This window comes from Pristiophorus japonicus, chromosome 12 (genome assembly GCF_044704955.1).
Source record: "Pristiophorus japonicus isolate sPriJap1 chromosome 12, sPriJap1.hap1, whole genome shotgun sequence".
Lineage (NCBI taxonomy): Eukaryota > Metazoa > Chordata > Chondrichthyes > Pristiophoridae > Pristiophorus > Pristiophorus japonicus.
The window spans coordinates 170,443,081-170,460,416 of NC_091988.1; the positions used below are offsets into that span (position 1 = coordinate 170,443,081).

Genomic DNA, 17,336 nt, shown 5'->3' on the forward strand with positions numbered 1-17,336 from the left:
ACTATAGATGGAAAGTAAGAGAGAAAGAAAAAAGAGACAAAGGAAAAAAATTAACGTTTTAAGAATCTCCCTGAAAAATTCATAATCTGAAGGAATGAGACTCCACCCTTGTAATAGTTAATTTCCAGTGCCAGAAATGTTGATTGGCAGTAATTAACAATGATCACATTGTTAAAAGAATACCTGTGCTACTAATTACTAGCTCTAAATATCTGCAGTGGGTTTAATTTGTATCTACCACACAAATACAGCAATGTCACAAAATTCAATGCATGTCAAAGGTGAGGCAGCCAGCGAAATGCCAATAGCAGTAGAGCGGAGCAATTTTTAACCATGCATCTGCTCCTCTTCTGAAGTTGCTGTGCCATTTACTCATAAATAAGAGTGAGCACCAGTAAATGTGGCCCACTATGAAAACCAAACTTTGCTATTGGTTTTTTTAATATTTCCAAAGGGGTTAATAAAAGAGGAAAGGTACTGGAACTGGAATGTTCCTATTGAACAATTGTGGATCAATAACATTATTGGCTGTATTGTATATGCTAATGCAAGATAATGTGCTTTCTACAGCAACAGCATTTGATCGAGTTGATTCGCCAGCGTGAGACAGAAGCAGCTCTGGAGTTTGCCCAGACGCAGCTTGCTGAGCAGGGTGAGGAGAGTCGAGAGTGTCTGACTGAAATGGAACGTACACTGGCCCTACTAGCTTTTGATAATCCAGAGGAATCGCCGTTTGGGGATCTGCTTAATATGATGCAGAGGCAAAAGGTAACTTTTTCAGTATCTGATCATTAAAAATTGTTAGTAGTAGTTTGCTTCGTATCTTAGCTATTTTGGGAACAACGTATTATAGTAGATGTTTGTTAAATATGTCAAAGTTTTTTAATTTCCGCTGTTCTGTGTAATTAAAATATGTAGTAAAACTTTATATAGAACTGTCACATTGTATGTGAGACACAAGTGTAATTATGCTATTTTGTATATAATTGCCTATAATTTAGTAGAAAATGTTATACTTTAGGACAAAATCTATTGAATAAATAGCCAGATAGGTTTCAAAATGTTTAAATTAATTTTGCACAGTGGCTCTAAGTCTACAAATTGTGAATCAGTTTTTAAAACTGTATTAACATATGTAATAATCTGCATTAATTGTAGTATGTTTCTTGAATATTTTGGTTGACTGCCAATCTCTGTCTACATTGCACAGCTTGGTTTTTCCTACTTTATGCTTAATTTTTATAATAATTATTTGGGCAATCTTTTGGACTCCATTTTAAAGCAAGTATAATTTACCTTCTCTACCAAGGAACTAGTAATTTATGCAACTTAGCAATGTTATGGGGAAGACAGTTACTAGCTAGCATGCAGTACCCTTTCCACTCCCCCTTTCTCTGTACTTTTTAAAAACGCTACCATCAACATTGCATCATTTGTTTGGTGAAGAGCTGCACTGTCGATCTACAACCTATTTTTAGCCAATAGAATGACAGCATTGTGATAGAATGTGTTTATATGTCTGGAAATAATAAATTTCAATTGCTCCATAATTTTGTCTTCCACACTTTTACTATTTTGTTATTGGTTGATTGGCATAGTTTAGTATAATCTGTTACAATCTTGTCCACCAACCCTAGGCAACTCATTTAGTGCAGGTTTTATTTGCACTTATAATTCCTGCACTTTTATTTGTCCAGTTTAAATTTCATGGGCACTACGGTTTGTAAATGGCTGTTCTTAGCTCTTAACCCCAGTGGTCGATAAATCTTACATCAGGATATTACATTTGGTTAGTATCCAGAGATATGCACAACTTAATGAGAACTTTGATTTCATCATCATCATTGTCATCATAGGCAGTCCCTCAGAATCAAGGAAGACTTGCTTCCACTCCTGAAGTGAGTTCTTTGGTGGCCACAGACTCTGTCACAGGTGGGGCAGATAGTCGCTGAGGGAAGGGGTGGGTGGGACTGGTTTTCCGCATGCTCTTTCCGCTGCCTGCACTTGATTTCTTTACGCTCTCGGTGTTGAGACTCGAGGTGCTCAGCGCCCTCTCGGATGCACTTCCTCCACTTAGGGCGGTCTTGGTCCAGGGACTCCCAGGTGTCAGTGGGGATGTCACACTTTATCAGGGAGGCTTTGAGGGTGACCATGTAACGTTTCCGCTGCCCACCTTTGGCTCGTTTGCCGTGAAGGAGATCCAAGTAGACCACTTGCTTTGGGAGTCTCGTGTCTGGCATGTGAACTATGTGGCCTGCCCAGTGGAGCTGATATAGTGTGGTCAGTGCTTCAATGCTGGGGATGTTGGCCTCAATGGGGACGCTGATGTTGGTGCGCCGATCCTCCCAGAAGATTTGTAGGATCTTGCAGAGACATCGTTGGTGATATTTCTCCAGCAACTTGAGGTGTCTACTGTACATGATCCATGTCTCTCCGCCATCAGAAGGGCAGGTATTACTACAGCCCTATAGACCATGAGCTTGGTGGCAGTTTTAAAGGCCTGGTCTTCAAAGATTCTTTTCCTCAGCCGAAGGCTGCACTAGCGCACTGGAGGCGGTGTTGAATCTCATCGTCGATGCCTGCTCTAGTTGATAGGAGGCTCCTGAGATATGAGAAGTGGTCCACTGTGTCCAGGGCCGCGCCGTGGATCTTGATGACGGGGAGGCTGTGCTGTGCGGTTAGGATAGGCTGGTGGAGGACCTTTGTCTTATGGATGTTTAGCGTAAGGCCCATGCTTTCGTACGCTTCGGTAAATATGTCGACTATGTCCTGGAGTTCAGCCTCTGTGCGCAGACGCAGGCGTCATCCGCGTACTGTAGCTCGACGACAGGTTGGGGTGGTCTTGGACCTGGCCTGGAGATGGCGCAGGTTGAACAGGTTCCCATTGGTTCTATAGTTTAATTCCACTCCAACGAGGAGCTTGTTGACTGTGAGGTGGAGCATGGCAGCGAGAAAGATTGAGAAGAGGGTTGGGGTGATGACGCAGCCCTGTTTGACCCCGATCCGGACGTGGATTGGGTCTATGATGGATCCGTTGGTAAGGATCATGGCCTGCATGTCGTCATGGAGCAGACGGAGGATGGTGATGAACTTTTGGGGGCATCCGAAACGGAGGAGGACGCTCCATAGACCCTCACGGTTGACAGTGTCAAAGGCCTTTGTAAGATCGAAGAAGGCCATGTATAAGGGCTGGCGCTGTTCCCTGCATTTTTCCTGTAGCTGTCGCGCTGCAAAAATCATGTCCGTTGTGCCCCAAAGGGGGCAAAAACTGCACTGAGACTCCGGGAGGAGCTCCTCAGACACGGGAAGAAGGTGGTTGGGGAGGATTCTAGCAGTGGCTGACAGCAGGGAGATTCCTCTATAGTTGCCGCAGTCGGACTTGTCCCCTTTTTTGAAGATGGTCATGATTACTGCATCTCTGAGATCCCCCGGCATGCTCTACTCCCTCCAGATGATTTAAACTCTTTGATTTAAACTTTATATGTAGGCCCCAAGCTCCATGACGCACACCTAAGTGGCCCATGAAGACTAAATACTTGCCATCCATCTCCTGCTAGAGAAACTGTCTCACTGGCAGGAGAATCAGCAACCAGAGAATACAGATTTAATTTTAAAAAGCCAGGAGGAGATGAGGAATTTTTAAAAACTCAGCAAATTAAGATCTGGAATGCTTTGCCTGAAAGGGTGGTGGAAGCAGATTCAATAATAACTTTCAAAAGGGAATTCGATCTCTACTTAAAAAGGAAAAAAATTGCAGGGCTATGCGGAAAAACCAGGTGATTGGGACTAATTTGTAGCTCTTTCAGAGAGCCGGTACAAGTACAATGGGTTGATTGCCCTCTTTCTGTGCTGTATCATTCTACAGACTGAAAGTGACATTGGGAGGAAATAAAGTTGTTTTCAACAGAACAGAAACAGCTCACCTACGTTGATTTTTTTCAAATTGAATCAGGATAAAATTGTTTTTAATATACATTATACATGTGACCATGGTTATAGAATACCTGACCACTTTAGCCTTCTGATTCTAGCCCTGCGTGCATTCTCAACCCTTCCCATTGGTAGCAGAGCCTTCTTGGTCCTATATGGGACTGCTCGCTAAATCCCTCTACCTATCTACTTCAGTCACCTTTTAATAGCCTCTTCAAAATCTCTTTCTTTGAGCATCTCTCCTAACTCTCATACTACCACTCAGTTTCTGTTTCTCTTCCGTGAAGCACCCTGGGATGTTTCTACATTAGTGATGCTATATAAATGCAAGTTACTGTTTTCACGGCTTCTGGTCTAACGATATTATTGTTCAGTACTCCTTGGAAATTACATTAGTAATTTGTGACAGTAATAATAATCAGGCAATAATGAGCTACAAAATGGTGTAAGAGTTACAGCAGTCCTTGTACCTTGGTAAAGCAAAGTGTTAAAGCATACCGGGGAAATGAAATTTCACTTATCAAAGAACAAGAGAATCTCAATTTTTTTTTCTTGTATTTAATGCCTCACCAACAAAATTGTATCCCCAGAAATTGCACATTTCAGTGTTGCACAATCTCACTTTCATTAATGACTTAAGTACAGAAGAAAAATTATCACCGGTGTTTTTTTTGTCATTTTTTAAATTGCCCTAATGTTCCCAGCAGCCAATCTGAAGCAGTTAGGTTTTATTCAGTCAAGGTTTAGTGTGTCCAAGAATTAAACGAATACTATCTGCTCATTGACTGAGTCTACAGATGGTATCAACCACGCAGTTGCTGATAACTTCTAATATAAAATCCATATAGGGGCATGGAATTGGGATCAGTATAAAGAATGCTATCGTGGAAAACTGGTGGTTTTTCATTTTGCCAGTAAAAATGTGATCTTCAATAAAAAACTGTCTCCTGGAACCCAACAGAGGTTTGTGGTTTTCTTTACATAGAATCTGGTTTCAAGGTCAAATTTAATTGATTATAGTCTTATATTTGTTCTTTTTCTTTTTCTAGGTTTGGAGTGAAGTGAATCAGGCTGTTTTGGATTATGAGAATCGTGAATCAACACCCAAGCTAGCCAAACTACTAAAACTTCTATTATGGGCACAGAATGAGTTGGACCACAAGAAAGTTAAATATCCTAAGATGACAGACCTCAGTAAGGGAACAATTGAGGAACCCAAGTAAATTCTGTATGATGGGACTGAACAGGATTATGAAGTGTCTTGCTGAACCATTACTGGTTACAGTATATCAGATAGGACTGTAATAAATTCACTAATAAATGACAGAACATGTGAATATGACTTTATGGTTAAGAATAATCACATTTAAGGCTGGGATGAAGTCCAAAGCATCACCAACGCATTACATCCGGGAACGCCACCAAATGGCTGCTGAAAGGTCAAGGGATTGCAAGATTCACCCCAGTCCTAAATTCATTTTTATGGTAACTTATAACTTTACCAACTTCGCACGTTGGACTGAAAATACAGAGTATTTGGTATTTACCTTTGGCTGCTGTACAGAGTTTCTATTCAGTTTCTTTGCTTCGTATGCCAACGGTTCTTAAGTGTATGTTTATATATTTTCAAAACAACTTTACTAAACTTCTGTCTGTTCTCTACCAATATCCATCTTACATCTGAAACTAACCTACTTTATTTCTTCTGATGGAATATTCTCAGCAACTTTACTGTTAATATAGTATCCTACTGACTGCTATTAAGTTTATTTGGAAGCAGTTGTGGATGTAAGATGGGTACCTGTACTAAGAATGTAATTAGTAGAAAATAACTCTTCATTTTACATTTTTGTCAGTCTCATTAAAATGTTCCATTGTGCAGGAAGAAGTTCACATGTTTGCTAATTCTCATTAAGTAGCCTTGTTACCAAACTAAAATCCACAAGCTTGTATGTCATAGTATTTAATCTCAAGGTTTTGTATATTTTGTGGCAATGACTCACTTAGATACGAGTTGTTTGTATATAATGCAATTCCTTGCAGAAAAAGGTAGTATAATGATTTCCCAATACAAAAGTGCTTTGCACTTTGAAATTCATCTAATGTGCTTTTATACACTTTTGTGTGTGCATAACATGTGTGTTGAGCTTACTGATTTGTTTTGTTTAAAGAAATGCTAAGATGTTAATTTATCATTGCGTATATCAGCGAATACTTTGGGAGTGTACAATGGAAAGTCATTGACAACTATTTTAATTAGTTTTATAGCTTAGGAATGCAGATTCTAGTGTCTGGTACTTTTCAAACAAAATCGTTGACAGTACTTATTTAATTTTCCAGAACTTTTTATTGTTAGCTTAGTAGAAGGAAAATTCCAGATGCAATCTTTTGTCTTGTAAATATTCCCTAGATTGACTTTAAAAATGTAACTGAGGTACAGATGGGATGAATGCTGGTCCAAGAATGATGAGAACATTTGTACAGAAATAAATGTGGACTTTTTTTTCCCCCCCCCCCCCTTGTTTTCAAGGTTTTCTCACAATAGATTAATACTTTAGGGACTTGTACCAGGAGTGCTTAGCATAACAGTGAGAAAGCTCTGCATCCTGGACATTATTCACATAATTGGTAAACGCTGTTGTAAAAATTTAAGATCCTATAAAGAAGCAGTTTAAAATTTTGTATTTATGTGGAAAATCTTCCCTTTTTGAACCGTTTTAACACCATTTACCGCAAGCGTATGTTGTCTCCTTCAAACGAAAAGTTGTATTGTTTCCCTATTCAGTCCTTGAAATGCATATCAAAGGGGTTAATTACCACCCTACTATAGTAATCTGCTTACTACACTACCAAATGGCAGATATTTCTCACAGACTCAAGTTACAAATGAATAGAAAAGCTCATCAGCTCCATCACCCTTCTCCATCCACTAGATGGTGTAACCATGCACATAGTCCTCCTATCTCTAGTAGTACTATCTCGTACGAGAGATGAAAAAAGCCCTTTAGTCAATTCAGCAAAAATGATGTAAATTTTTTTCTAGCTCCTTAAGGCAATCGAGCAAGTTCCAGGAGACTGCAGTATTAGCCTTGATACACCACGATCTAAACTAATTAACAACTTACCACACAGCTGGTGATGTCCTTTTGTAGTTTGCAAATTAAAGCAGCCACTTTGTTGATTTACAGTTAAATAAATACAAAGCACAAAAATTCAGAATGTTAAAAATATAACACATTAACCATACATGAAAATCCATAATTGGCCAATTACTCTTTGTTCGGACTTATATGGATGGAATATTGAAAAAAAGTCTATAACTTGGTTTGTGACCAACTCTTGATGGAAGTGATGTTGTGTAATTTAATGTCTCAAGCAATGTGTAGAACAGAGCCTTTTTTGTCTGACCACATGCCAGAACTCGGAGGAACATAGGAATGCACTAGGCCAGAAAGAACCATTTATGATCCATCTGCCCAAACTAAAAATTGATGAGTATCATTTATATCCCTCAATCACTTGTCAAAAAACTAGACAACTCCTTCTTGAATTTGCTGACACTTGCCTCTGCCATGTCCCCGGGAAGCTTTTCTGTATATTCATCAACCTTATCACTAGAAACATTGGAATCTTGTTCATAATGTGACTTTTAACGTGCTTTTCTTCAAACTGTTTACATGATCTTTATCTTCTTGTACCCCTCAATTATTTTCCTATTTCCAAAATCCCCGCTTACCCCATTCTAGTCTTCCATTGTTTCTTTTTGTCGCACCCACTTTGCATGGAGAAATAGGCTCTTTAGCCTTAAGAGGGGACCTCTTAGCATTGCACAAGATATTAATATAGAGATGATAAATCCAGAACACTACTTTAAGACGCAGGGGCATACACGCAAACTGGTGAAAGGGTCATTTGTGATCGAGGTCAGGAGGGATTTCTTTACCTAGTGAGTGATTTCCACTTGGATTGCTCTTCTGGTTAGAGTCGTGGAGGCAAAATGCCTCAGATCCATTGGAGAGATGGATAATGTGAGGGGGAAATGTATGTTTTTTTAAAAATCTGGATGGATGAACTTTGTTCTCTTCACCCATTCAATTGGTGGGGGAAGGGGAAGAAGGATATTGTTATGAAACTTTGTACATTGTGGACTATTACTTTTGACGTTCAACCTGAACAATTGGAAATACGTCATTAGAATTAACTGAAGAGATTATATTGTTTCCTTAAACAGGCATGTTGATTTTATTTTGGTGGCAAAATTCTCCATGAATACTTAAAGTTAATTATTAGTAAATGAAAGATCTTCTAAAATTCACTTAAAATTTTCTTTTGGATTTCATAATTTGCCATTTGGATATAACTACAAATAAAAGTTTTGTTTATGTTTGACTGACCAGTGATCTTAAATACTTCTTTGCTTAAGTTCTTCTTTCACACTAATGTGCGGTTGTGGTGTAAATACTTTTCCTGTCTTTTTTTTAAATAAGGCCCCTGCAATGGTGCAATGTGGTGTTTTCCTCTCTCTAAATAATACCTATGGGGGCCATTGTAAGCCCTGCCCAACACTAACAAATAAACAGATTTCCAGCAAATCGCATGCTCACAGGTCTGCCTCACACTACATATGGATCCTATGCTTTGGCCAACGCCTTTTGAGGCCAACTGCAATGCCTGCGGAGTCGGGAGGAGTGCTCCTGCTCCACCTGGCTACACAGGAATGTGTTATTTGCAACTTAACTTTCGTTGACTGCTGTGGGGACCGCTGAGGAATCCTGAGCGGGGAGGCCTGATACTTGCTCCGCACATTGCTGACTCATTTTGAATAGGGGTTCTTTAATAGATAGCTATATAGGGCCATAAATTGCAGCCCATACGGGTGTGCACGAGATGCAAGTTCCGGGTTTAGACATGCACTGAGCATGCGCCTAAACCCCATACACATGCGAAGGAAAAGGGCCTCCGAGAGCGGAGTGTTGGACTATTTGCCCAACTCCCGCCCAGCGAATGTCCTTCAAATTCTTACGCTGGTAAAAGAGGGCATAAGGCCTGCTTTTACCAGTGCAAGAGTAAAAAAAATAGAAAAAGAAAATGTTATCACTCATTTATATATTTTAAAAACCCTGTCCATTAAGGTAAGTTTATTTTTAGCCCTGTTAAAACATTTTTTTAATTCAAAAACATTTTTTTTGTATAAAATATTTCAGTTGCATTTTAATTAATAAATGTTCAGTATTTTGGGGGGGCATTCCCATTCATACTAGTGTGAGCGCCGTACATACATAAACCCCCCCCCCCCCCAACTCTGATCTGTTGGGCCAGCCCACATGATCCCAGACATCCGTACAAAACCTGTACGATCCTGGGATACATGGGCCCTTACGCTGGCCTTCATGCACAACCCCAGGACCGCAAGTTGCCAAACCTCCAGGACCACCAGGTACTTTAGTAGAAATTATTGCGGTCTGAGGTATCCGTCTGCGGGAAGCCTCCGACTGCAATTTTTGGCCCATCGTTTTTACATCCATTTTGGGCATCCACCTGAGATTTTGCAGTGGGTCCAATGCCTTTTCAGATTGCATGCAGACAGTCCCACAGTTTGCATCCATTTTACACCGGAAAAGCGGTGGTAGCGCAAACCAATTTCTGTCCCTAGATGTCGCACTTTGCTTCAGGTGACAAACAATCTTTAAAAGAGAGAAAGTCCATCCTTGACTAGGAGACTGAAAAATGCAAAACCTTTCCAACATGCAAAGTTCCTGCACCAAAATACAAATTGACCTGAGACTGTGTTTACTTAACAGCAATTAGATCTCATGGCCTTAAAGGCATGCAACTCCACCAGAGTAATACATCTTGCATTGCATAATATAACAATTCTGTCTGTATAAAGCAACATCATCCAACTTGCACTGAATAGGCTATGGAAGGTTTGCTACTCTATGCAAAAGTTTTGGAATGGGTCTGTCACCCTTCATGTGCCACTAATCCAAATCCTCTGTTACACTTTTTTTTTAAAAAAGGGAAATTATTTTGTGCACTTTATCTGGACTGTGGGGAGAAGCTGAGGATTTACAAGTATGATGTGTTTTCCTTACCCATTGCAGATGGATAAACAAATAAATTCCTTTTATATACCACAGTACATAAGTAAGTACACATCTCATTAGACAAACCAACCCTTTCTCTAGGATATCAAATGGGCATCTGTAGGGTACAACTTTTTACAATAAGTGTATGGGTATGGTGAAGAAAATAAAACATTAAAAGTTAATCAAATCTGCATCTTTACCAAATATCTCTGCAGCAGTGCTCCATGTTACCAAAGAAATCAACTTATTCAGAACCTCCTAACAACCGTGAATAATAATACTTCTAGAATTTTCTGCCTATATTGTTCCATTGTTAATCGTTTTGAGTTAGCTGTTAAACTTGTAATGAATTAAATTGCAACAACTACAACCATTTAGAATACGTTGAAAAATAAAATGAAATGGCAAAGTTCAGTTGAGAAATAAAAAATTATATTCAAGCATTATTTATTTTAATAAAGTTAGCTCAGAAAATTGAGGAGTTCATGGTTTACTTTATTTGGTTGTTTTGGTAAGAAATAAGTTCTGGTTACATGCATTGCTCCTAAAATTGGTTTTACTTGGGATTTTAGATCTATTTTTCCATCAATGCACAGAAGCAGAGGGGGTTAAGGTTTACAAACAGCGAGTCCCAGCACATAATAGCCAGTTTTGCTGGGAGATTGAGGCACAGATGCATACTTGGAATTGTAGCTTGCAACTTTGTTGAGTCTTCAGCTGACAGTAATAGCTCTTTGAAGCCCTATAAAGTCGACAATCCGGTTTCTCAGAGAGGTACAAGTCGTTCAGGGAAAATATTGCTAGATGTTAGCCAGCAGATTCAGCTGCATCACCAGATGGCACTCTAAAGTCTCCCCCATTCTCCTGCACCACCAAGTAGAGCTACACCACCAGGTGAAGCTGGGGAGCCTCCCCATCCCTGAGCACATGAACACCTGAATCTGTCCGCCATGGTCAGGTAAACAGAGTTTTAACATTTTTATTATGTAATAAAATTGTCCTTCAGCCCCGCTTCTCTCAGCCCTTTTCCTTTGGTCCTGGTCCTCTCCCAGCTCTGGTTGTGGCGCTGATGTTTCCAACCCATCTCTAGCCACTGACATACTGCAGTCTTTCTTCCTTGGGTGGCCCTGAAACTTCCTGCTGTCTGCAGTCCCGGTGTGCTGTCCTGCCGCATTCTTGATTCTGGTGCTCTGTTTTCATTGCAATCCAGTTCCTTTGCTGACTGGTACGACCTGATTTTTCTTGCTCATCTGTGGTCCGTCTAGCTCCAGCCCCATTTGGCTCCAATCCAAATTCCTCTTTTAGTCCCACAGTTCCTGATATTCATTGATGATTTGCAGCCCCATTAGTACATTGAATTTACAACAACAACTTTCATTTATATAGCACCTCTAATGTAGTGAAACATCCTATGGCGCTTCACAGGAGTATTATGAGATCAAAAATTTGACACCAAGCCCCATAAGTAGAAATTAGTGCAGGTGACCAAAAGCTTGGTCAAAGGAGCGTCTTGAAGTAGGTGAAGAGGTTTAGGCAGGGAGTTCCAGAGCTTGGGGCCTAGGTAACAGAAGGCATGGCCACCAATGATTGAGTGGTTATAATCAGTGATGCTCAAGAGGGCAGAATTAGAGGAGCGCAGACATCTCCGGGGGCGAAGGGGGGAGGTTTGCCTGGCTGGAGGAGATTACAGAGATAGGGAAGGGCGAAGCCACGGAGCAATTTAGAAAATAAGGATGAGAATTTTGAAATCGATGCGTTACTTAACTGGAAGCCAATGTAGGTCAGCGCGCACAGGGGTGATGGGTGAGCGGGACTTGGTGCGAGTTAGGACATGGGCAGTTGAGTTTTGGATCACCTCTAGTTTACGTAGGGTAGAATGTAGGACACCAGCCAGGAGTGCGTTGGAATAGTCAAGTCTAGAGGTAACCAAGGCAGCGGATGAGCTGAGGCAAGGGCGGAGTTGGGTGATGTTATGGAGGTGGAAATAGGCAGTCTTAGTTATGCTGCGGATATGTGGTCAAAAGCTCATTTCAGGGTCAAATATGACACCAAGTTTGCACAGCACAAAAACAGGCTATTTGGTCCAACTGGTCTATGACCGTTTAATACTCTACGCGAGCTTCCTCCCGCCTTACTACTTCTAACCTTATCAGCATATCCTATCCCTTTCTCCCTCAAATACTTATCTTGCTTCCCCTTAAATCCATTTGTGTCCTGGTGGCTGTTGGTCCAGCTCGATTATTGCTGTCCACCTTCAGTCTCTCTGTGGCCCAATCACCTCACCTCACACCCCACTCCTGTTATTGATTGATGGTATTAAAAATATGACAGTTCTTTTATTTAACTCGTTTTTACAAGGAAACAGAAATGGGAATCTTGGAGACATAGTAGGAAGTAAAAGGGATAAACCTCAAACATTAAATAGGTAGAAGGTGGGTATTAGTTGCAAGAAATGAGCAGAGGAAAGGAGAAATTGCCTATCTCCTTGAATCCATCTTATTTTCACCATTTAAAAATCATTAACACCATATTTTTGGCTATTAATTTTATGCACCTGCATTAAGTGAAATATTTTCACAAAGATCCCAGCCAGCTACATTTCTGAGTTACTTTCTATTACTGACCTCTACTGTTATCCTGCTTCCTGGTGTTTATAAATTACAAGAAGTGGGAGAGCAATGCAGGTGAATAAGGACCATAATGGAAAACTGCTCAGAAAAGGCTTTACATAGAAATTAGAAAGCTTCTTTGCATTGTAGTTCTCAATCATCTCCATTGTTCAAAAATGCCACATTTGGTTAGCAAATGCTGACAAGCTAGGGAAATAAATATCAACAATGTGAATTGCTGATGGGCATGTATGTGTAATGATATGTAGTCCCTGCATTATACATTGCAATTCATGGGGAAACTGAATTCCCAGTTGAAAGATCAAAGCTTAGAGTGGAAGGTAAGTCAAAGTCTCTTGCAAGAGGAGAAATCAATGCAGGTGAAGGTTGTTTTAACTTTTGGAAGCTATGATGGTTGAATGAGTTAGTTTTCTGATTTTTTTCTGTATTAAATTTGTTTATACTCGATCTTCACGTATAGTATGTTAGAATATATCATACAGTAACAGACAACTCAAAAGATAACACTGAATATACTCTGGATATAATTTCAAGTATGAAAGTAGCTAAATTTGTACGTACAATAAGCTTAAATAACTATATAAACAGTTCAGGAATTGCATGTATCTAATGAACGATGGATATAACCGATTTCAGAAAAACTGAAATCACGTTTGATAGATTTCAATGAAAATCTGCCAACAACTAACATATAAAGTGTCAGCCTTGATCTAAATTCTGGAACTCCAGCCCTAACAGTACTACTGCAGCAGTTCAAGTAGGCAATTCACCAACACCTTTTCAAGGGCAATTAGTGATAGGCAATAAACACTGGCCTTGCCAGCGATAAAAGGACTTGCATTTATTCTGTATATTCTATGAATTCTATAATTTAGATATGTTATATAGATATTTTTAAATGACTAGTTGATACTCTACAAAATGTTCTTTGCAATGACAACAATACCTCATATAAAAGCTTGCTGATTCGGCAACTTGAATATAACAATTCTAACTTAGAAACATACAAAAATAACTTTTAAAATATGACTCTATTGAATTGTATTAAAACATTAAGCTGTGGGTACTGGGTGGTGCAGTGGGTCAGACACATGTATATAAGACTTGGGTTATAATATAGCTCAGACTAAGGGGAATTAAGCCTTTTCCATCTACTGGCTGAAAGGTTCCTATATAAAATGAGTCTTGGCAGTCTCAGTCTAATTCCATGGGGCTGTAGAAATACTAACTGAAAACTGGTACTACCTAGTAATCTCACTCCGAGGCCACAGGATGGCTTGTATGGGAAATGGGAAAAAATATATTTATGCAATAGAACATGCTCTTGAGATTGCACAGAATAAAGGGAACTTTATTCTACATCCAGCTGTGCTATACCTGAAGTGGATGCTTGATGCTAACACGAGATGGCTGAAATAGGAAGAATTCCATTCCCCAGCACAAAGACTCCTCATCTTAATGGGCCCATATTTGAAAAAGGACTGTACAATTTTGAACTACTGTCAAAAAAGTATTTGTAGAACCTTTTATAGGTCTACCCACCCACCAAATAAAAGTAAAGCTGTATGGATAGGAGACCATTGCTTCAAACCAGATAATCCATACCTAGTATGGTCCCCATCATGGAATGGGTTGGCTTAGGCCCAGGTTAAATTTAGTTGAGTGGAGTGGTGTGGAGGGGAAAGGTGCATTTTAAGCAATGAAGAAAAAAATCACTAACGTGGATCTGTGCTGGCATTATAAATCAATACAAGACTGCTCATTGTTCAGAAACACGAAAGTCAAAATTTCCAAACAAATAAACACTGGCATCTTATAATGCTCCTTTTGTATTTTTCTTGCTCTGCACAGCCAGACTATCATTAACTTCATTTCCCACTAAGAAATTATAATTTATATATAGATGTCTAATTTTGGTGCTCCATTGTGTATGTATACAATTTATGTAGTTGAATATTCAAATAGGTTAGCAGGGGCAAAAGGACAAATTTGCTCCTAGTCAAATTCTGTGACCGCTTTAATAAATATTTCATCATAACTGCCCAAAGTGTAACTGCAGAATGGAATTGTGAAACACAAAAACCGAATTACTTCACAGATCTTTAGCCCTCTCAGTCATATGCTCACTCAGTCACACAATCAGCAGAACAACCTGGTGGTGCATTTGCTACTGCTTACCCTTGCCACTTCGTGCTAACCCTTGTCCTCTTTTTCTAGCTCCTTCAGATAACGTGGGCATTGCAATAGCACATCCTGACTGGGAGAACCCTCGAGATGATGCAGTATTACTTCCTTTGACCCTTCCACACAGAAATAGGCACTCTGTGTGACATAGTGAGTTAGAGGGATCTGCACTGGGTGATTCACTGAGCCTGTCAGCATGTTCTCACTGGAGGACCACCTTGCATCCTAGCTCTAGGACAGAGATAGATTTTAGGGAGGCAGCCTTTAAAATATACTTTCTATGCATCAGCAATTGTTGAATGCGTTGAAATGCATGCCAAAGAGCTCCAACATGTCAGAGTGTGGAAGAGTTCACTACAAACTTGTGTTGGGTTCTACAGTTAGCTGGGGAGCCTCAATAAATGCTTCAGCTAGGCCTTCCCTGAGTCTGTGGCATCAATAATAGCATCTCATAGGGATGCTCAACCTAGGGCCTTGTAGGCCCTGGGTTCAATTATCTCCTCTGCCTTAGTCTCAGACCAAATGGATAGCGGCTTCAGTTGGATCACGGATATCCTACAGTCTGCTCTCCCACTGATGGATCAGTAAAAGTGCTGTGCCACAAACTAGTAGCAGGTATAATCGTGAAATGGAACATGGGGCCATCTCTCTGGATGACAGCACATCTGGACACTCACAACCTCCTCCACCAATGCCTACCCTGTTTCCAAAAAAACAGCTAGGTCAGACGGCCCTAGCAGACAGAAAGTTGATGCAGTCATCAGCTAGGCCCTTTCAGGTCTGAACATCCAGGGGTCACCAACAATGAAAATCTCATGAGCTCTTGAGCCACAGCAGTTTTCCACTTTCAATGCTGCAGCCATTAGGGGAGCAATAGATCAGGTAAGAAAGCACTAGGAATTCACATTAGTTATAATTGCATTGAGTTACATAGAGTCTACAGATTAGAAACTATTGGCCCAACTAGTATATGTCACTGTTTTGCTCCACATGAGCCTCCTCCCAAACCTGTTCATCTAACCTTTCTCCCTCATGTGCTTAACTAGGTTTCCCTTAAATACATCTATGTTATGTGCCTCAACTACTCCATGTGGTAGTAAGTTCCACATTGTCACCTCTTTGGGTAAAGAATTTTTCATTTATTAATGAGGCTTGCAACTTGGCTCTGACCACCTATATCAAAGTTCAAAAATTCAAACGGATGGAAACCAAGTGGTACGTCAGCATTTCAACCATACGCACTATTTTGGATGTGTCCAGTTTTGAAGGTCAATGGAGCAGTAGCAACACAAAAATCACCTCCATGTTATTTATATAATGCTGCTGATCGGCTGAGCTGTTGCTCAGGCACAAATAAAATTATGTGTCTCTTTCCTGTAACTGTCTCTGCTTGTCTCGTACTCTCCCAATTCTTTCTATTTCTGGAACTTTCTGTTTCTCTGCTTGTCTCTGTTTCCCAATCTTGATTTATTTCTGTGTATATGGCTTTTACACACTTTAAGAACATAAGAATAGGAGCAGTAGGTCATTCGACCCCTCGCGTCTGCTCTGCCATTCAATAAGATCATGGCTGATCTTCTACCTCAACTCCACTTGCCTGCACTATCCAAATATTCCGTGATTCCCTTATTATCCAAAAATTTAGCAATCTCTGTCTTGAATATATGCAACAACTGAGCATCCACAGCCCTCTGGGGTAGAGAATTCCAAAGATTCGCCACCCTCTGGGTGAAGAAATTTCTCCTCCTCTCAGTCCTAAATGGCCGACCCCTTATTCTGACACTGTGACCCCTGGTTCTAGATTCCTCAGCCAGGAGAAATATCCTCTCTGCATCTACTCTGTCAAGCCCTGTAAAAATTGTGTATGTTTCAATGAGATCACCTCTCATTCTTCTAAACTCTAGAGAATATAGGCCTAGTCTACTCAATCTCTCCTCAAAGGATAATCCCCCATCCCAGGAATCAGTCTGGTGAACCTTTGTTGCACTCCCTCTATGGCAAGTATATCCTTCCTCAGGAAAGGAGACCAAAACTGTACACAATACTCCAGGTGTGGTCTCACCAGGGCCCTGTATGATTGCAGTAAGACATCTGTACTCTTATACTCAAATCCTCTTCTAATAAAGGCCAACATATCATTTTATTTCTTAATTGCTTACTGTACCTGCAAATTAACTTTCAGATTCATGTACAAGGCCACCCATGTCCCTCTGAATACCAACATTTCCCAATTTCTCACCATTTAAAAATTTCTATTTTCCTACCAAAGTGGGTAACTTCACATTTCTCCATATTATATTCCATTTGCCATGTTCTTGCCCACTCACTTAGTCTGTCTATATCCCCTTGAAGCCTCTTTGCATCCTCTCCTAGCTTATATTTCCTAGCTTTATATCATCAGCAAATGTGGATATATTTGGTCCCCTCATCCTAATCATTGATACAGATTGTGAGTAGTTGAGGCCCAAGCATAGATCCTTGCGGTTCCCCACTAATTACAGTC

At 40.1% G+C, this 17,336-nt stretch overlaps 1 protein-coding gene across 1 annotated transcript in view; it reads left to right on the plus strand.

Annotated features, from left to right (window-relative positions):
* The window catches only part of LOC139277551 (glucose-induced degradation protein 8 homolog), a 29,330-nt gene extending 18,916 nt beyond the window's left edge, over positions 1–10,414 (plus strand). Inside the window, exons 4-5 of the mRNA XM_070896145.1 lie at positions 571–768; positions 4,980–10,414. Of these exons, the coding sequence (XP_070752246.1) occupies positions 571–768; positions 4,980–5,153 (372 nt within the window). The 3' untranslated portion in view covers positions 5,154–10,414. The remainder of the gene's footprint in view (positions 1–570; positions 769–4,979) is intronic.
* The last annotated feature ends 6,922 nt before the right edge of the window (positions 10,415–17,336 follow it).